The 22,590-nt window shown below is 46.0% G+C and overlaps 1 protein-coding gene across 2 annotated transcripts in view; it reads left to right on the top strand.

Moving 5' to 3' along the window:
• LOC147029300 (integrin beta-1-A-like) overlaps window positions 1-22,590 on the top strand; it is a 120,999-nt gene that overhangs the window by 24,428 nt on the left and 73,981 nt on the right. For both annotated transcript variants that reach the window (XM_085872255.1, XM_085872254.1), the window contains exon 4: window positions 11,514-11,599. In XM_085872255.1, the coding sequence (XP_085728381.1) occupies window positions 11,514-11,599 (86 nt within the window). The remainder of the gene's footprint in view (window positions 1-11,513; window positions 11,600-22,590) is intronic.

The raw sequence follows: 22,590 nt of genomic DNA, 5'->3' as shown, positions 1-22,590 counted from the left end.
GATCAATGCAAAGCAATCAATGATCACCCTCAGCGGTATAGTTCGCTGGAGCTGTCTTTTTTTTCTTTCTTCCTTTTTTATTTTGAAATGATTTTTTTTTATCAACCACTGTCACAACGGGAACCCAACGGGTTCACGGGTCGTCTCGTATGTTATAAAAATCTTGCATTATAAAATATTATAAAATGCAAAGCAAAATGATACCGCTGCAGAACTCCCCCTCCTCGTGTGTTAATAAAATGGAAGGTACAAACAAAATACATAATGTTGTCCAATAAGAGATTTTGACTGTCCATGTAAAATATAAGTCACAGCAAAGATAAATGGTCAACAGCAAAATGTGCTCATAAATATCGTGCCGGGAGGGGTACCTGATGCCCAAAGCGAGTCATATACGACGGAAAGGATATTGTTGTCGTAGGTGTCGACCCGTTTGTCAGTGGGAGGGTCGGCTCCGGTGCTGCATCAAGAAAAGCTGGCTTCAAGCGATCGATGGAGATTGAATCATGACCACCGTTTAGATCGAGTATGAAGGTCTCGGAGCATTGTAGAACTTTGTCAGCTCAGTTATGAGATTGCTGCAAGGGTTTCCGGACAGCGTCATGTCACACGCATACGTGAGTGCACTTTTTATAAATGCTTGGGAATAAAAACTGGGCGTGAAGAAGGTGTACGTGTCGGTCTCATCCGGAAGCCCTGCATGGCCGCACAAACTTGGTTGGCAAAGTAGGTGGCGTCGAGCAAGGTGATATCAGATGCTGAGAAGAATTCTACTGATAGACGAAGTGGTGCACCATACACTAGCTCTGCAGTGGAGCATCCAAGGTCGTCTTTTAGAACTGCTCCCTTACCAAGTCGGACCACAGGTACGGTGCCCGTCCAGTGTGTCGAGCTGTCATGCACTTTCAGGGAAGACTAGAGTTAGTGGAAATGCTGCACCATACCATTTTCTGCTGAATGGTAAGTGGTGGATCACACATGGTCGACACCCAGGAGGTTGAGTCAGCTCACAAAATAGAGCAGATTCATACTGGCTACCAGGATCTATTGTGATGGTTGATGGAACACCAAAACGTGCGATCCAGGTGTGGACAAAGGCCCTCTTGATGGAAGGTGTGGTGATCAGATATCGGTGTAGGCTCTGGTTCACAGGTGAAGCAGTCAAGATAAGTCAGTAAATAGCGGTGCCCATTTGAATGTGGTAGGGGATCGACAAGATCTAAATGGACCCTGTCGAAACACCTATCTGGTGTTGAGAAGCGAGCTACCAAGTGGTGCAACAGTATGACATTGGATCTTGAAGCAATGACATTGAAGAGATTGCTCGGCTCAATGACGCATGTCGCCAATGATGCATGGCCACAGGTAGTGCATGGTGTTGAGTCACTGGGTTGCTCGAATTTCCGGGTGTGCAAGTGAGTAAAAATGTCGAAGACTGTATGATGGATTGCCGTGGGAAAGAAAGGGCATGACTGTCCTGTCTGTATCACACACAAGGGTTGTATTTGTTCCTGGGAGTGGTACCTCGCAAAATGTAAGTGAACCAGCTGCAGATTGCAGACTGTGGAGCCATGTTCTCCTGTTGTGCAGCATTAAAATGATGGCCGGTGTGCTGGCAGAAGACAACACCAATACCTCGATGCGTGAGAGAGTGTGGGCCGCCGAGTTCACAATTCCTTTGATGTGCTAGATGTTGGTGGTGAATTGCGAGATATAACCAAGTTGGTGGTGTGTGAGAAGATTCAGAGTGAATGGGTGAATCGAGTGAAGGTTAAAGGTTTGTCGTCAGTTTCGAGAGAGAATTGTCTGGCCTCAAAGAAGTGGAGGAAGTGCTTGATGGTGAGGTTTCCCACGAGTAATTCACGATTGAAGGCACTATACTTGCTCTCTGTTGGTTTCAGCTTTTTAGAGAAGAAGGCCAGTGGACGCCAGTCTGCATTGATGAAATGGTGATGGGCCACGCCTCTATATGCCTCTACCATCAGTCATGTTGGCACGTCTGGATTTGGATGAATCAGGAGTGAGGCATTGTCCAGTGTGTCTTTGGTGGTGTGGAAGGCTGACAAGGTTGGCTCCAACCATCAGAACACTTCAGGTTGCTTACCAGTTGCGAGTAACTCGTTCAGCGGCTGTAGTGTTGTGGCTGCATTTGGCATGAATCGATGATAAAAGTTGACTCGGCCCCAAAACTCTCGCAGTTTGCATTGAGATTACGGTATTGGGAAATCCTGAATAATCTACACCGTCTCCTTGAGAGGATGGATGCCTGAATGGTGAACACACTGGCCGAGGAAATTCAACTCCAGAACACCGAATGTGCACTTTGTAGAATTGATGACGATGCCGAAGTCCTGCAAATGGCTGAAGAGTAAACATTTGTGTTCTGATGTTTTCCTGCAGTTACGCTGGCAATTAGAATATCATCCATATACATGCAGCAGAAGTGTAATCCCCAGGTCACCTGATCGATAAAACGTTCAAAGGTTTGTGTGGCATTGTGTTGGCCAAATGGTATCTCAAGGAATTCAAACAGGCCAAAAGGCATGGTGACTGCCATCTTTGGGACGTCATCTGTATCCACAGGAATGTGATGGTACACACAAACGAGCTCAACTTGGAGAAGATTATCATGCCATGAAGTGTAGCGGTAAAATCCTGAATGTGTGGAATGGGGTAATGGTGTGTTACGGTCACGTTGTTTGACCGGTAATCCCCACAAAGACACCAATTCCTTGGTGCCTTTTTGGATCCCATGTTTACAGTTCAAGTCAAACTGCTGGACAATTGTCTGATGATCCCACGTTGTAACATACAGTTAAACTCCTGGTAGGCAATACATGACTTATTGGGTGCAAGTCGGCGAACACGCGCAACAACAAGGAGTCCCGTGGTCTCAATGTGATGCGTGATCTGGTATTTGATGGGCTGGAGTGTCACCGATTTGTTTGTTATGGACGGCAAATCACAATGAAATGGAAGACCAAGAAGTAAAGAGCAAAGATGGAGTCATCAGGAGGAACCGGGATGGCATTCGGGTTTCAGCCGCTGCTCCAGAACCCTCAAACCCATCCAGACGCAGCCAAGTGAGTGTGACAGAAAAATTTCTGCAATAATTCACTTTTAAGAGAGATAGATAATTAAAGAGAGGAAAGAGAAGAAAAAGCAAGAATTCGAATGAACAAAGAGAATTGTGAAAATAAATAAATAAATATACGAAGTACTTTCTGATGAGGGCACGTGGGTGTGGATGTAAGACATGACATTCGGCAATAAAACGGTGGATGCTTTACCGAGAACACTAAGCTGTGTTGGGGCATCCAACAGGAGGTGATGTTTGACGTCTACAAGGAGATTTAAATGACACCAAAAAGCCGAACCCAGGAGAGAGTATCTGGTGTCGGCAATAGTGAATACCCATGGAAATGAGTGACGTAAATGCAAATCAAGCTGGAGGAAACTTTCCCGAAAAGTAGCAACGGCACTGTTGTTCGCGGCATGTCATGAATATTCCTGTCAATTTTTTTTCGATTCGGCGGCAGATGGCGGCACAGTACTCACATCTACCCCTGTATCTCCAAGAAAATGAAGTCCGCTGGTATAATTTAGAGTGAAAGAAAAGGCGTCCGAGTCGTTCGGTTTCCGACTAAATTCCACCGCCCTCGTCCTGCAGTCAGGTCAGGCCAGATTAGATCTGTGACTTGCTACAGGTATCATGTAAACCTGTACTAACCTGTTCCTTGATCGGGTTGTTGGCGACCAAACCGACTCCCCCACCAGGTTTTTTGGTGAGGAGGGTGTTTGGATATGGACACCCAGCAGGATTAAAAACAAAACCTGTCATAGGGCGGAGGAGCTCGTTGTGAGCCAACGGCCATCCATATCTAGTACCCAACTGTGTCTGCGGACGTCCTCCTGCAGTTGGGTTACTTCTTATTAGGAGGTTGGTGGCAGAATTTTCACTCCAACCACCGTAAGACCCTTCATTCCGCAAAACACAAAAACGCAAAGAAATCTGAAAAGCCACTCCATGGGAATACCTCCTGTGCAGCTTCCCTTCGCAGGGCAGCTCACCGGATGAAGGGATTGGGGCAAAGCCTTCGGGACCCCCAATCTTTGATGATAGGAGGGAAACCACGGGGTAGCATTCCTGGGTCAGATTGTGGGAGAGTGTGTCGGAGTGGTGCTTAGGTGTCGTCCACCAGACGGCGGTCTCCTTGGGTTAACCTGAGGCGGTCCCTTCGGGTGGGTGCCTGGAATGTCTTATCCTGAAGAGAGGATGATCACCTGTCTCTGTTGTCATCTGAGCTCAAGCGTTTGGACATCGGTATTGCAGCACTCTGAGGTTCAGAGACTGGATTGCGGTGAGATCATGGTGGGTGGTTACACCGACGATTGATCTGGTCGCTCTGATGGTTACCATTCGATTCCCAAGGAGTTGCTGTAGCTGTGTCCAATAAGCTGACCCCAATGATAATTGAGATAACACTGGTCAACGAGCATTTTATGAGACAAAGGATTCGTCACTCCTTGGGTGTCATTTCCCTGGTCTCTGTTTCTGCTCCGACTGAAGCGAGTGATCTCACCGTGAAGGACACATTCTATGCCATGTTCGATTCTGTGGTTGATCAGTGCCCCAGACGAGATACACATCTAATCTTGGGGGATTTCAATGCATCAACTGGAACTGATAGGGATGGTTATGAGATGTGTGTTGGTCCCCATGGGTCAGGAACTATAAACCAGAATAGCATTGAGTTCCTTGACTTTGCAATAAGTCATGGACTTAGGGTGGCCGGTTCAGGGTTTCAACGCCCACAAGCTCATCGCTGGACTTGGTATTCCAACGTTGGCGGTGTAGCGAAGGAGATTGACCATGTGCTCGTTGATGGTCGCTGGAGGATGATCCAGAACTGCAGGGTCTACCAGAGTGCTCAGTTCCTCAATACTTTCCACAGGCTTGTTGTCGCAACTCTGAGTTGCACCTTAAATCCAGGAGAATGGTACCATCCCAGCCTCGGCTGGATGTTGGCAAGCTCAAGGATGAGAGGGTAGCTGAGGAGTTTGCGAACAAGCTGAGTCGAGATTTGGGGGGTCTGGGTGCTTTTGGAGGTCCTGAAGAGTTGTGGAGTGCCTTCAAGACCACCATCCTTGATGTTGCCGATGAATGTCTTGGAACTCACCGAAGGGCAAAGAAGAATTTTGTCTCTCAAGGGACACTGGATACCCTTGACCAGAGTCGCAGGGCCAGGCTGAATGGCAGAGCTGAGCTGTTCAGGGAGCTGAGGCGTAAAACTGTACGTGCGCTAGGGGTGGACAAGGAGGCCTATGTGCGAGGAATCTGTGAGGGGGTAGAGCATCACCTGTGGTCAAGTGATTCTCGTCCCGCTTTCAGGGGACTTCGCGCATTGTGTTCCTCCAAGCCCATCCCTCGGTGTGCTGCAGTTGGAGCAGAGGGTGGGAGCACCAGCGTCCAGAGCAGTCAGGCTTTACACCAAAGAGGTCAACGATTGAACGTATCCTTACTCTTCGGGTCCTCACTGAACAACACAGACAAGAGTTTCGGCATGGGCTGCTTGCAGCCTATGCTGATCTCTGTAAAGCGTTCGATTCAGTGAATCGGGATGCCCTCTGGAGGATTCTTGGTCTTCGTGGGGTGCCACCAAAACTGATCGATCTGATATCTGAACTCTACTCTGGTACTGAGAGTGCTGTGAGATGTGGTGATACCATCTCTGACTTATTTGCAGTTGTGACAGGAGTTTGTCAGGGGTGTGTACTGGCCGCCTCACTTTTCAGCACTTGTATGGACTGGATTCTGTGGAGGTTGTGGGAGAGATCAAGCTGCGGTGCATCGTTTGGGAATGTCAAGATCTCTGACCTTGATTTCGCAGATGATGCAGTCATCTTTGCGGAGACTTTAGATATCCTTTCGGGGGCCCTCGAGGTGCTGAATGAGGAGTCTGAGCCACTGGGATTACGGGTTTCCTGGATCAAAACTAAGATCCACGCTTTCAATGACATCTTGGATGCTACTGTCCTGTCTTTACCTGTTTGTGGTGGGCATGTTGAGGTCGTGGAGAGATTCACTTACCTTGGCAGTGATATTCTTGCCTCCAATGGCTATGAGTCAGAGGTCAACAGACGTCTGGGTCGGGTTTGGGGAGTCATGGATTCACTGGATAACGGGGTGTGGCAGTGCCGGTACCTGTGCGGGAGGACTAAAGTCTGAGTCTTCAGGTCCTTGGTGCTTCCAGTCTTGCCCTATGGATGCGAGACTTGGACTCTCACCAAGGATCTGAGATGGAGACTTAATTCCTTTGGTACCAGGTCTCTTCGGAGAATCCTTGGCTATTGCTGGTCGGATTTTGTGTCCAACGAGCGGTTGCTGAGAGAGACTCGGATGAGATTTGTTCCCTGCATAGTCCGTGAGCGTCAGTTGCGGCTGTATGGAACATGTGGCTCGTTTTCCTGACGCTGATCCTGCTCACCAGATTCTCTCAGCGAGAGAGTCTCATGAGTGGAGGAGGCCAATGGGCCGACCACGTGCCTCGTGGCTGCAGCAGGTTGATCGGCATCTCAAGGAGATGGGGATGGACCAGGCATCTGCCTGGGGGATGGCCAGACGGAGGCCCCTGGAGTCCCGGCGCAAAGTGGATGCAGCAATGCGCTGCTCTGGCGCATGCTTCCATACCTGACCTGACCTCGTCCAACCCACTCATGCTTCCTGTTACACCTGGTACCCCGATAAACCAGAGCTCAAGCATATTTACATATTGTAAAGGCCAAGGCAAAATTGATTCTACGATAGAGTTGGGAGGTTAAGGACTTTCGGTGGTTGAGGAGGGTGGGGGGGGGTGGTAGGGATTTGAGGAGTTGAGTTTTGGTATGGGGTGGGGAAGGGGTTTGAGGGCATGCAGTGGGGAGGGAATTGGTGACTTGGCTGGGTTATTTTGAGGACTTGGGATTGAGGGTTGGGGGGGGGGGGAGGTGGGAGGAGAGGGAGCAGAGCAAAGATGAGACAGAATTGGGAGGGGGAGGTTGGGGCTTTGGGGTTGGGAGGCAGAGGTTGAAGAATTAGGGTTTGTGAGGGAGGTGGGGAAGTTGAAGACTTGAAGTCATATTCTACATTGTGTGGATGTTCCGCAGATTCCTGCTAGTCTTTATATAATGGACAGAAAGTATGTTGTTTGTGTGTTGTCGGTTTCATCTACTCCTCCTCGGGGATATGACCTCGGAAACTGAAACATTCACGCATTCATGAGCTCACCCTGAAGTTGCGCCATGCAAGCTTCATTTAACTCCATCAAATTTTGAGATTTTTTTTTTTACCCATTTTGGCATTTTCTTCCTTTTGAGGGGGGAGGAGGGGTGCAACTGCAATTCTCAAAGCTATATGACCACGATGCATTATGCTGATGACTACATTTGTCATTTAAACATCAGACACACCTTCTGACTGCTATGGTGAGCATCGCCACGAATTATGTCTCGCACGGTAAAACCGCATAATCCGCACAGAGCAACCGTCCGTCTGCCACCCAGACGATTGTTCCCACAGATGCAAACCATTTAACCAGAAGGCACAGAATGCACCAACCAATCACATCACATGCCTTATACATGGTAAATAATTATTAGTGCTGAGATGATATCAGAATCGGCATATCGGCAATTTTTCAGTTGGAGGCATTGGCCGATTTGAGTTAGCGTGAGTGCCGATTGGTGATTACTGCACTGTATACAACCCAAAACCCTTAAGTAGCCTTCACCCTTGTTTTGGGTGAAATTTCACAAACAAACAAACAAAAAAAACCTGCATTTCAGATGTTTCAAGGAGATGTGAATAAACATTAATCATGATAAACAGTTGCATGTGACGGGTGGAAAATATTTGGCTCGGTAATTTGAAAACGTGTAAATACGGCAAACGTCTCGGAAATCGGGTGTGATCAAATATATTTTACTTTGAAACTCACAAAAAGAAAGCATATAACCTTTGTAAAGCAAACCGGGTTCATATGAAAAACATCTTTCAATCCTGACAATTCTCACACTCTCACTACGTCTCTCTGAAAGGACCGTCTGGAACCCCCCCCCCCCCGCCAATCTACTTTCTCATCAATCCTCTTGAAGAAGTCCTTTCATTCAAGCTTCCGGGTCTCAGTATCTGCCATTATCTTTCGTGGGAAAGCCACATTTCCAACCTGGCCTCCAAAGCCAGTCGCATGGGCATCGTCCGTCCTGTGAAGTCCTTCCTTGGCACACCTGAGCTCCTGGCCACATATAAAGCTTTCGTCCACAGCCTGATGGAGTACTCCTCTCCACTCTGGGCTGGTGCTCCTGCCTCTCATCTTTCTTGGCTTCACACTGTGGAAACCAAGACATTTTGGATCATTGGTATCTCCTGCGATGAAGCTGAGTCTTTGGGTTTCTCACTCTCTCACCACAGGCAGGTCGGTAGTCTTTCTGTCTTCTACCATCTCCTCTCTGGCCTCGCCCCCTCCCCCCCTTCTCTGTCTTTGATCTGTCCCCCCTCTAAATTTCTGCAGTGCATTCAAGGACTGATAGCAACCCCTTTCCTGTAAAACAACCAGAATCAAGAATCACTGCTCACCATCACTTTCATTCCTCTTTTTTCCCCACTTATGGAACAAACTCCGTCACTCTTCAATCCCACTCTTCCCTCCGGGTCTTCAAAGCAGCCGTTCACCGCCATCTCTCTTCTTCCCCCTTGAAAACCACGATCCTTTCTACCCGGATCAGCGGCCGATCAATTTACTTCCTGTATGAACGACTCTTCCAATCCCTTTGTGACCCAGGGACTCCCTGTACTGTATTTTGTATAAAACTTGCTTTTCACATGACCAGATAAGAATGAAATGCTTCATTTTATATCCGCCATTAGCTAATCGAATGAGCACACGGTCGCTCATCATTCGTTTGAAGTGACAGGATGTTGTGCCGTTCGATAAACCGATTAGATAAGGGATTTTAAATGTATCGATTAACAGCCACTTGATAACACCAATCCCTCAACCGTGGGCATGGTACCCATCCGGCACGGTGTGCACGATGCACGATGCACAATGATGTCATCTTTTTCCCACTTTATAATCGGCATCGTTTTTATTTATTTCTTGTTATTAATCGGTAATCGGTTGCAGTCATATTTTCTAATCGGCCCAACACGAATGAATACAATTGCAAATTTCAACTAAGATGGTGAAGGCAATTACATACCAATCCTTAAGCTTGTTGTACTTGCATTTCAGTTACTTATAATCACAAAGGTCATGTTTGTTAACACAAAAGGGCACATATCATAAAAAATATCAATGTACATGATCACAAATATAGGATGGGCCATAAAAAACTTTAACTACAACAAAAAAAATCACGACTAAACACCAGTGCCACATCTAGAAGAAATTTTTAATGTGAAATATTTGTACAATCCTCAAGTTTCAATGCTTAAACCAAGAGCTCAACATGACCTTCCCTCTGTCCTATCCATGTTCTTCTGCACAGAAACAGGTTACACATCACTTTGTGAAAGGTGTCTTGCTTAACCCTCAAGGAAATCAGAAAAATGCATCTTTTAAATCGGCAATTGTGGTTGATTTCAAATGAAACGCTTTTCAAAGTCTTTGGTATGACACAGCCAGGATTCGAACCACGAAACCTCCCAGACTCAGAGCAGACACTGAAACCATTACACCACTCTTGTGGTGAACTATTGTCTTGACTTGAACTATTGTCATTACACCACTTGAACCATTGCTTGAACTATTGTCTCTTATCTTTACAACAATTTGGTGAACTCTTGCTTGCATTTTTAGAGGATCTATCTGTTTCACAATGAGTGAGTATTGGAGAGCAGTTGCCTTATCTGGGTGTATTTTACCACCACTCTGCTTTGTGTCACCAACATACTGCATTACACAATTGTCACAAGTCAGTGTATATGTTGTGTCTGAGTCAATAAATATATAACACACACACACACACACACACACACACACACACACACACACACACACACACACACACACACACACACACACACACACACACACACACACACACACACACACACACACCAAAAAGAGTTGGAAAGATTGGGCAGGGACATAGAAGGCTCATTGGAATGGTGAAGATGAGATCAGCTCAACTGGGATTGAGAATGAATTATTAATGTCCAACAGCAAGGACACGATACCAATGGATTTAATAAGATGGCAGGACTGAGTCAATCGGATAAGTGTAGGTTCTGCAAGGTACAAACAGAAAGCACGAGTCACCTCCTATCAGAATGCAAAAAACTCATGTCAGAATAACTGTACACACAAAGGCACAACAAGGTATGTCGAGTATTCCACCGGCACATCTGAAGAAATCTCAATATCTCGGTTCCACAAAACCTATGGAAACACAAACCAAAAGCAATCATTGAATACAAGGATGCGCATATATGACCTTATGTATAATAATGTCGTGCATAAGTCCATGCTCATGTATAACTCGTGTGTAACTCAAGTATGACCTAATAATCGCATAGAGCATGAACAATGAAAACAAAGCAATGTGACCGGATATAGTATTGAGGTATAAAAAGGAAAAGAAGGCATTACGAATTGAGGTTTCAGTCCACAGCAACTTTGGCCTAAATAATGCAGAAATCAAGAAACTGACCAAATACCAAGATCTCAAAAATCAATTGAAAAGATCTTGGAAGCTGAAGAATGCCAAAGTTGTATCGGTGATAATTGGGGCAACGGGAACGATGAAGAAGAACCTCACGGAGATCTCAAAAACAATCCTTGGCACTATTACTCCAAGCGAACTCCGGTTGGAACTTGGAACCTGTCCGAGGCTCAGGGACGATCCCGGAGAGAGGCCTCGGAGCAAAACTCCGAGAACAAGAAAACCTCACAAATCGGTCCATGAGTCATGATGCCTTTCCAAAATGGAGGAGAATACTTTGAGACCAGGGAGGAGTCTGTTCCACCTTTTGAAACCTGAATTCTGGAGAGAACACACACACACACACACACACACACACACACACACACACACACACACACACACACACACACACACACACTAACTGTGAGTGTTTGTGATGAATTTTCTCTTTCCGAGTAAGTTTGAAACATAACCGTGATTTGTAATCAAGTGTTTTGAAGTGTTGTGCAGGATACTGATGTGTTACAATGTTAGCATGAAGATACGGAACACACCGGATACGCAGAATTGCTTTTTCCTGCATGTCATATTTCTAGTCTATCAAGATTTTATAGTAATAATAATAATAATACGAAGAATAAATAAATCACCAATCAGACTCAAAAGTTGATATTGTATCAAGGTAAGCACAAATTCACAACAAATTTTTTTTGTAAAACATTCCATCCTGATCCGTGTTGACGCGGGACCCTCAGCTTCAGCTTTGAGCGACGAAGAAAACGAGTGTTTGAAAGATGAATGAAAACATGATGAATTTCCTTTTTCAGAATTGGAGATCTGTGAGAGCAAGAATGCCAAGAACTGCAAAGCGTGCATCATACGTGGACCTGGCTGCGCATGGTGTAAAAGCTTGGTGCGTTTTATCTCGCGATGTGTACTTCGGCACTGCAAATCACAACATCCAGCAGCACGTTTGAAATGGAATGTCGATGTTGTACATTTGAGTGGTTTTGGAATTGCGAGTTATTCTTGCCGCAAGAGCTGGGAAGCAAGCTAACGACTGGAAGGGTATTTCATTGGGAGCATATACCGGTGCAATCGTTTCTTGTTGTCCAGTCCGAAGTAATTTGATCGATCCGTGAATTGTTGTCCCTACGTGCCACCGAGACAGTGCGCCATTTCACTTTCAGAAGGAACAGCAAGTACAAAGCAAAGACACAATTGGCTTCCTCAATGGTGGTTAATCAAACCATTCCTTTTGCTTTTGATGTGAAATACCTCGTACAATTATGATGCGTAAGACGAAGACTTTGCGTGATGACTTTTACCAAAATGCATCGACGGCTGTATCTCGACACGACAAACTGTGCTATGTACGAGTGGGTTTTGCGGTCGGAAAGCTCAGTCACAAAAGCCCTTCAATCGCAAAGCTGAGTGCGATAGTTTTCTGAATAAACTTCCATTATTTAGCTTCCACTTCCAAACTTCCACTAAAATACAGGCCAGATAAGTGCGCAGCAACAATAGCCTTGAAAAAGTGCCCTTTAATCAACTGTGCCATTTCACATTGAAATCGAATCGGCTCAAAGAGAGGAGCGAAACGCAAACCGCGGTTGAAAAGTTTGCGATGAGGCAATCCCCCATCAAGGAAGGACAGCCAGATGGATGTGTTGTCCATGTTTTTAAACAATGAACGTAGAGGTAGAGCGACGGGTTAATAATTACTTTCGATTGGACGTGATATAACCTGTGACTGCACGAGTTCATAACAGGATCACCCCGACCGAACCATCCTGATTCCTCGTCCTGGTTCACGTAATGATTCCACACGTTTTTTTACAATCATACTTCCCTGAAACAAAAGCATTTCCTGTTGCAAGCTTTTGGTTTGGCTCAGAGCTCCGTGGCAACATGCTTCTGCAAAGCAACATTTTTTCACATTTGTGCATTCCCTTAACATTTGCCACTTCCTGAACTGTGCTTATCATCGCTGTCCCACATGAGCAAAGACTTCTGCAAAAATGGCATTTGTGCAATTTCTATGCACCCTTTCAACTTGTTGTTGAGGAAATTTTTTCATTTTGCTTCCATCAGTAAAAGCAAAGGCATTATTCAATTTGGAGGAAGATAAATTGTAATATTCCTTTTTATTCCCATATTTTGTCACAGTCGGATTCAGTGACTGTTGAGACCTGGTGAATAAGGGCTGAATGAGACTTAACTGAGTATGTACCGTGACAACATATTTCCAAGTTGTGAGTGACATTATCGATATTGAGGGGAAGTCAATGAAAGTTCACAGGAGATAGTGACGAATATGGCGATGACAACATCGTATATGTGTGGGAGAGGTGTTTTCATGTGAGAATACCGGGGGTGACCGTCCCCCAACCACCCCCGTCCACAGGTTGCAGATAGTGGAATGACCGTCAGATGTGAGGGTTGGCCGCATAAGCAGTCGAGGACAATCTGACTGTGATCGTTGAGGATAAGTTGGTAAACTGGTGGAATTGTTATCCTCATAAATCCTTGAAATAACCAATAATGCAATCTCCTGGCAAGTCAGAGGTGCCGTAAAACCTCTCTCCCACTCTCTTATTGGTTATCCATGTTCGAGTAAGACTAGGAGAAGGTAAACTCTGATGTAACACAATGGGCTGGAGAAGCTCATTCAGCTTGCATGCCAATTCTCAAAGTAGCTGACGACTGTGAACCTAATCCATCCACGGTAGCAGTGGCGATGCACCGGACTCAGAGCCAGTTGAAAGCATGTCACTATGATAAGTTGATATATATAGTAAGGTGTCCCAAAATTCTGGATCCATAGGCAAAAATTTATTTTAAAGTTTTATTGCAGTAAATGCTCAAATTTACAGCCTTGGACTTTGCCACACTTGTTTGTTCCCTGAATACAAGAACGTTGAGCATTTCTGAACCTAAAACGTTGAAACACTTTTACAGTAGCATGTGTTATTGGATGCCGATCAGGATGCTTTCTATTGAATTCGGCAGCAACTCTTCGATGTGAAGAATCCTGTCTTGCGTACGTGAGAATGAGTTCAATTTGATCTTCCATTGTTAGTTTCGAAGCCATCTTGGATCTTAAAGAAAAAGAAAAAGATCAAATTGTATTCGAGGAAAAATGCCCAGGGATCCAGACTTTTGGGACACCCTGTATTATATTTAAACACCTACCATGCTCCTCCGGTTGAAACTGCTGCATAAAGCAACCTTCTTGATTGATTTACGCAGCAGTTTCGGCGAGAGGAGCATGGGAGGTGTTAATTTATTTATATAATCCTAGTCACCTGGGTTTAGTTCATAAGGTAAGAACTAATTGGCTATTCCGTCCATTCACAGGTGAGAGATGAGGGTGGGTATATATATATATATATATATATATATATATATATATATATATATATATATATATATATATATATATATATATATATATATATATATATATATATATATACCAAGCTTGCACACTAAAAACTCGGCTCACCGTCACACGATTCCTATGAAACTGCTGTGGCACTTAGCGGACATGCCGACAATGTTTGGGAAGTTTTGGTGTTCCAGAGTACCACTTGCATTTTGCACAATGCGTATTTTTTCATTCCCCGTGTACGGTCTGTTGTCTGCTCCCAGCTATGTTGTACTGCTATCCCGTGCATGTGCACGGGTATCGCTAGTATATATATATATATATATATATATATATATATATATATATATATATATATATATATATATATATATATATATATATATATATATATAATCGAGACCCAATCATGTCTCTCACCCGTAATAGGAGGGAATAACCAATGAGCTCTCACCTAATCAATTACCGCAGGTGGCTCGGGTTTTCATAAATGAACCCCATGCTTTTCCAGCCAGAGAAAGCTGCATAAAGCCACCAAGAAAAGCTATGCAAGGTAAGCTCATTGCTGTTTCAAACCCGACCTGGGTTCCTTTTGCTGCTGCAGACATTCACAGGTCGCACACACATGAGAATATATTGTTACAGCCACCCCATTGGCCAAACAGCCAAGACCCCCTCCCAAGAGTATTGAGGGCCTGTTTCCTCCTATACCAAGACCAATATGGGATGTCGCGGTCGTCTGAGAGACCAGCCGGTCGTTAATACACTCAGAGCTCTAATTTTATGTGAGCGGACACTTGAATCTCAGCATTAATAGCTGTACTCCAATATCCTCTGAAAGGGAATTACTGCGGAAGTTTGGGTTTTTTTTATTCATAGTTGAGGCTCGTGGATAAGCTTGTGTATTATGTGGATCAGGACAAAACAGATGAAATAGGATGCAAAACATGCATGCATGGGGTGGAGAAGATGGACACAGAAGGAAACCCCAAGGAGTGAAAACTGAACAATTGGAAGGAGAGGAGATTTTGGTGGGATTAACGAGGGTAGAAAAGATCATGGCTTTATCTGAGATTGATGGTGATGAACAGCTGTCTTGAACCGGGAGGGAAGAATGAGATTGAATAAAATGTGGAAGTTGGGTTTTTTTTGGAAAACATTGTCGAGTTTCGTCTGGGAGAGGGGAGAGCAGTACTCCATCAGGCTGCAGATGAAAGCTTTGCATGTGGTCAGGAGCAGAGGTGCACTGAGGAAGGACTTTGCATGACGGAGGATTCCCATTCGGTGACTGGCTTTGGAGGCCAGGTTGGAAATGTGGATTTCTCAGGAAAGATTATGGCAGACAGTGAGACCCAGAAGCTTGAATGAAAGGACTTCAAGAGGATTGTTGAGAAAGTAGAAGAGGTTTGGGGTAGGGAGGGGGGGTTCCAAATGGTCCTTTCGGAGAGACACAGTGAGAGTGTGAGACTTGTCCGGATTGAAAGACATGTTCCACGTGTTGGACCAGTTTGTGATTTTATCCAGATCTGCAGTGAGCGAAGAAGCTGCTGCTTGCCGATCTAAGGGATGACAGATGGAACGGCAGAGGGTGGAGTCACCAGCAAAGGGATAAAGAGGATTTTCCAGAGAGTCGGAGAGGTCATTGATGAAAACCACAAAAGAACAGGGCCAAGAATGCTGCCTTGAGGAACTCCAGCCTGGGGATAAAGAGGGAATGAGAGAACTCCATTTAGGGCCACACGTTGGCCATGACAGGAGAGGAAGTCTGCGAGCCATGAGTGGAGATATCATTGGATACCATAGGAAGAGAGTTTGGTGAGCAGCGCAGAGTGCCAGACTGTGTCAAACAGTCTTTGGATATGGCTCTGATTTCATGTTCGGCATTGAGGACCTCTATCGATTGTTGGGAGAGCAGAAGCAGCACATCCAGGGTAGAGTGACCTGGTCTGAAACCAAATTGATGATCAGAAATCAAGCCATTGGAGAAGATAAAGGATTTCATGTCTGAAGCGATGATGGATTCCATAACCTTGCTGATGATTGAGAGAAGGACGATTGGTCTGTAGTTGCAGGGATCTGTTTTTGTGCAGGGCAGTGATGTTTGCTGATTTCCAAGCAGCTGGCAGATGACCTTGAGCAAATGAGAGGGTGAACATAACAGAGAGAGGGTGAGCAAGAGCAGAGGAGCAGGTTTTTCGGACATGTGTGCTGATGCCGTCTTGACCGGTTGCAGAATCTGAGTCGAGGTTTGACAGCAAGTTCTCCACCTTGTCAGAAGAAAAGGACACAGAGTCCAGGAACAGCTGGGTGTGAGTGGGTAAGGTGCATCCAGAAAGTGATGGGTTTCGGACACACAGTTTAGAAGCAAACACGGAATTTAGGCATTCAGTCTTTTCATGTGCAGTGTCAGCTGTGCAGCCATTTAAAGTAAGGGAGGGGATGGAGGGGGAACATACACCAGAAACAGATTTGATTAGATGCCACCAGGATTTGGAGGAGGGAGAGAGGTTTGAGAGTTCAGACTTGTGATTCGAAAGATGTTGTTTCCTGGCTCTCCTGAGGGTAGATACACACTTGTTCCGAGCTTTATGGAAGGAATTGAGATTATCCTCAGTTGGGTTTGCTTTCCATGAGGCAAAGGGAAGTTGTTTCAGGACAACTGCCTCACCACAAGCTTCAGTGAACTTAGGGCGGGAGGAAGGGTAGGACAACTGAAGACGAGATGGGATAAATCTGTACATGAGGGAGTGTCAGGCCAGGCCAGATTAGATCTGTGACTTGCCACAGGTATCATGTAAACCTGTACAAACTTGTTCCATGGTCGGGTTGTCGGCGACCAAACCGTCTCCCTCACCAGTTTTTTTGGTGAGGTGGGTGTTTGGATATGGACACCCAGCAGGATGAAAAACAAAACCTGTCAAAGGGCGGAGGAGCTCCTTGTGAGCCAACGGCGATCCATGTCGAGTGTCCAACTGTGTCTGCGGACGTCCTCCTGTAGTTGGGTTACTTCTTATTATGAGGTTGGTGGCAGGATTTACACTCCGGCCATCGTAAAACCCTTCATTCCACAAAACATAAAAATGCAAAGAAATCTGAAAACCCACTCCGTGGGAGTACCTCCTGTGCAGCTTCCCTTCACAGGGCAGCTCACCATATGACGGGATTGGGGCAAAGCCTTTGGGACCAACAATCTTTGAAGATCAGAGGGAAACCATGGGGTAACATTCCCGGGTCAGATTGCGGGAGAGTGTGTCAGAGTGGTGCTGAGGTGTCGTCCACCAGACGGCGGACTCCTTGGGTTAACCTGAGGTAGTCCCTTCGGTTGGGTACCTGGAATGTCCTATCCTTAAGAGAGGATCATCACCTGTCTCTGTTATCATCTGAGCTCAAGCGTTTGGACATCGGTATCGCAGCACTCTCTGAGGTTCGGAGACCGGATTGTGGCGAGACAGGGTAGGTGGATACACCTACTATTGGTCTGGTCACTCTGATGGTTACCATTCTCAAGGAGTTGCTGTAGCTGTGTCCAATAAGCTGACTCTTCTGATAATTGGTGAAACACCGGTCAACGAGTGTATTATGATACTAAGGATTCGTCACTCCTTGGGTGATATTTCCCTGGTCTCTGTTTATGCTCCGACTGAGGCGAGTGACCTCACCGTAAAGGATGCATTCTACACCACGCTCGAGTCTGTGGTTGATCAGTGCCCCATATGAGATATACTTCTCGTCTTGGGGGATTTCAATGCATCGACTAGAACTGAAAGGGATGGTTATGAGACGTGTGTTGGTCCCCATGGGTCAGGAACTATGAACCAGAATTGCACTAAGTTCCTTGACTTTGCAAGAAGTCATGGACTTTGTGTGGCTGGTTCATGGTTTCATCGCCCACAAGTTCATCGCTGGACTTGGTATTCCAACGCTGGCGGTGTGGCAAAGGAGATTGACCATGTCCTCGTTGATGGTCGCTGGAGGATGATCCCGAACTGCAGGGTCTACCAGAGTGCTCAGTTCCTCAATACTGACCACAGGCTTGTTGTAGCCACTCTGAAGTTGCACCTTAAATCCTGGTGAATGGTACCATCCCAGCCTTGGCTGGATGTTGGCAAGCTCAAGGATTAGAGGGTAGCTGAGGAGTTTGCGAACAGGCTGAGTGGACACTTGGGGGGTCTGGGTGCTTTGGGGGGTCCTGAAGAGTTGTGGAGTGCCTTCAAGACCACCGACCTTGATGGTGCCGGTGGATGTCTTGGAACTCACCGTCGGGCAAAGAAGAATTTTGTCTCTCAAGGGACACTGGATACCATTGACCAGAGTCACAGCACCAGGCTGAATGGCAGAGCTGAGCTGTTCAGGGAGCTGAGGTGTAAAACTGTGCATGCGCTAAGGGTGGACAAGGAGGCCTGTGTGTGAGGAATCTGTGAAGGGGTAGAGCATCACCTGTGTCAAGTGATTCTTCTCCCGCTTACAGGGGAATTCGCGCATTGTGTTCATCCAAGCCCATCCCTCGGAGCACTGCAGTGAGAGCAGAGGGTAGTAGGCTCTTGACAGAGGACTCCGAAGTGAAGACCCGCTGGGCCGGTTACTTTGAGCAGTTGTACCAGGCTGATCCCCCAGCTGTCGAGTTGGACGTCAGGGGTGTTACAATCCCGATTGCTGACCCTCCAATCAACTGTGGTCCACCTTCGCTTGTGGAAACAAGGGCTGTGATGAACCGGTTGAAATGGGGTAAAGCTCCAGGGATCTGTGGCATCCATGCTGAACTTCTCAAGGCTGGTGGAAATGCTGCACTCGTGTCGTTGCATGCAGTTTTGTGCTCTGCCTGGAACACAGGCATCATCCCAACTGACTGGACGAGGGGCCTTGTTGTCCCTCTCTGGAAAGGGAAGGGTGATTGCCAAAACTGCAACAACTACCGAGGGTTGACGCTGCTCTCAGTGCCGGGCAAGGTCTTTGCTTGGGTAATTCTTGATAGGGTTCGCCACCATCTGCTTGAGCACCAGCGTCCAGAGCAGTCAGGCTTTACACCAAAGAGGTCAACGATTGACCGTATCGTTGCTCTTCGTGTCCTCACCGAACGCAGACGAGAGTTTCAGCATGGGCTGCTTGCAGCTTATGTTGATCTCTGTAAAGCATTTGATTCAGTGAATCGGGATGCCCTCTGGAGGATTCTTGGTCTTCGTGGGGTGCCACCAAAACTGATCGATCTGATGTCTGAACTTTCCTCTGGTGCTGAGAGTGCTGTGAAGTGTGGTGGTACAATCTCTGACTTATTTCCAGTTGTTACTGAAGTTCTTCAGGGGTGTGTGCTGGCCCCCACACTTTTCAGCACTTGTATGGACTGGATTCTATGGAGGATGTTGGAGAGATGAAGCTGCGGTGCATCATTTGGGAATGTCAAGATCTCTGACCTTGATTTCGCAGATGATGCAGTCATCTTTGCGGAGACTTTAGGTATCCTTTTGGGGGCCCTCGAAGTGCTGAATGAGGAGTCTGAGCCGCTGGGATTATGGGTTTCCTGGGTCAAAACTAAGATCCAGGCTTTCAGTGACATCTTGAATGTTGCTGTCCTGTCTGTACCTGTTTGTGGTGAGGATGTTGAGGTCGTGGAGAGATTCACTTACCTTGCCAGTGATATTCATGTCTCTGCTGGTTGTGAGTAAGAGGTCAATAGACGTCTGGGTCTGGCCTGGGGAGTCATGGATTCACTGGATAATGGGGTGTGGCGCTGCCGGTACCTGTGCGGGAGAATGATTGTCCAAGTCTTCAGGTCCTTGGTGCTTCCAGTCTTGCTCTATGGATGCGAGACTTGGACTCTGACCAGGGATCTGAGATGGAGACTTAATTCCTTTGGTTCCAGGTTTCTTCGGAGAATCCTTGGCTATCACTCGTCGGATTTTGTGTCCAACGAGCGGTTGCTGAGAGAGACTCAAATGAGATTTATTACCCGCATAGTCCGTGAGCGTCAGCTGCGGCTGTATGGACATGTGGCTCGTTTTCCTGACGCTGATCCTGCTCACCAGATTCTCTCAGCGAGAGAGTCTCGTGAGTGGAGGAGGCCAATGGGCCGACCACGTGTCTCCTGGTTGCAGCAGGTTGACCATCTCAAGGAGATGGGGATGGGCCATGCATCTGCTTGGGGGATGGCCAGACGGAGGCCCCTGGAGTACCGGCTGAAAGTGGACACAGCGATGCGCTGTTCTGGTGCATGCTCCCATACCTGACATGAGGGAGAGGAAGTTTCTTTGAAAGAATTCCCAGGACGAGTTAATGTTGTAGAAAGTAGCGATGGGAGACCAGTAGAGAAGTTTGATGACTGCTTGAAGACCCTGCCAGTCAGCCTGAGTGAAATGCCAGACACGACGGCGCTGAGGTGGTTCTGTAATAACAGCCAGAGAGATGTTTACTTTGATAAAAATTAAACAACCGCAACTCGAGCTGCAGCAAATTAAATTAATGTGATACATATCGGAAGAAAAGGGTACATGCACAGACAAATGGTTCCGAATGCAGTTGGAGCAAAAGAGGAACGAATGAGTGGAGGTGAGCAGTGAGCCTGCATTGAAGTAGTTTCACAGAAAGGGTTGATGGTGGATTATGTGAGCCCTGCAGAAACCTGGGGGGGGACAAAGCTCGGAAAGAGTAGAGGGTGCAAGGCCAGAAATTCATCGGGGTCTGTGTGTGCCGATGACCTGTATTGTTATAATATTGCTCCCGAGGCAGTGTCCAACGTAGTGACATACCCAAGGTCTCCATCTACTTAACATGCACACCCAAGCTTCGGACCAACCTTTGATCTCAAATATTTGCCGTGAAATCATGAATGAATGAATGTGTTATTATTAAAAAAAAATTTAAACTGTTGTTGAGCGAAGCTCCACCTTGGATGGCTTGAGTGATTATGTAAACTGGAAGTGCACTTGGTAGTGCACGCTCCTCCGCTCGGATGCGGATTCGGATCTTCACCAAAATCAAATCAATTCATCCGTGTCACACACCCAACTTGTCCACCAAGTTTTGTCCGAATACATCCATAAGTTTTTGAGATATCCTGCTATATATCGTTTTCGGCCCTCTCTCAATGGTGAAGAATCACTTGAATAATTCTCGTAGTCGCGTCCGGATCTGCATCCTCCGAATCTGCATCCGAAAGAGAGAGTGAATCTATGACTCCCCAGGCCTGACCCCGCCTTCTATTGACCTCTCGCACATAATATGCGGAGACATGAGCATCACTGCCAAGGTAAGTGAATCTCCCTATGACCTTAACAACCTCACCACAAACAGTTACAGACAAGATAGGGCCCCCATCAAGATATTCATCATCTCCGCAAAGATGACTGAATCATCTGCAAAATCAAGGTCCGAGATCTCGACATTCCCAAACGATGCACAGCAGCTTGATTTATCTGACATCCTCCCCAGAATCCAGTCCAGACAAGTGCTGAAAATGTGGGGGCCAGTACACACCCCTGATGAACTCCAGTAACAACTGGAAATGAGAAGGGCACTGGGCAGAGTGCATACCTCCACCTCGTAATGCCTGATCCATGAGAACATAGCTAGCCCAATACATTTTTGATACATCATGCTATATATCGTTTTTGAGCCCTATCCCTCAATGGTGAAGAATCACTTGAATAATTCTCGTAGTCGGGTCCGGATCTGCATCCTCACCAATATCTTATCAATTCATCCTCATCACACACCCAACCTGTCCACCAAGTTTTGGCTGAGTCCATCCACAACGTTTTGAGATATCATGCACACAAACAAACAAACAAACAAACAAACAAGAAGAAGACGTCGTGCAGAGCACGATACTTGCAAAATCCATAAAACAAAGTTGACCTCAAAAATAATTAGTGGTTGAATCAAATGACCAAATATGCAATTCCTCTTCAAATTTCAAGTCAGTGGGATGAAAATTGACAATTTTAGAAATTTGGCCTATGTCGTCCTTTTGGCCGACAGCATGTTGATCTCAAAAATAATTGCTGAGTTGAATTTAGTGACCTGAAAGAAATACCCTCTTCAAATTTCAATCAATCGTATTAAAATTGAGGATTTTAGAAAGCTCACCTTAGTTGTTGACCTTTGACCTTTTTAGTCTACGTCGACCTAAAAAAAAAAATTGCCTCGTTGAAATCCAGTGACTTGAAATATAAATCCTCTTCAAATTTCAAGTCAATCGGATGAAAAATGATAATTTTAGAAATCTCAGCTACGTTGTTGATGTTTTGCCTATGTTGACCTTTTGACCACAAAAACAATAGGCTTCTTTCTTATGGCAATCTCTTCCATGTGGTGAAGTTTCGTGAAGATCAGTTGAAAATTGTGCCCTGTCGGTGACATACAAACAGACAAACAGACAGAATAACAAAATTGACTCACCAATATACTTGAAAAATCTTCGATTTTGCAAATAACAAACGTACAGGTGTGAAAACATCACCTCCGTCCACCATAATAACAGCGATCAATGGCAGTTCAAATAACTCACCAGAGACCCAGCC

This window comes from Eptatretus burgeri, chromosome 3 (genome assembly GCF_056783735.1).
Source record: "Eptatretus burgeri isolate ZD-2024b chromosome 3, Ebu_testis_v1, whole genome shotgun sequence".
NCBI lineage: Eukaryota > Metazoa > Chordata > Myxini > Myxiniformes > Myxinidae > Eptatretus > Eptatretus burgeri.
This window is presented reverse-complemented; position numbering and strand designations above follow the sequence as displayed.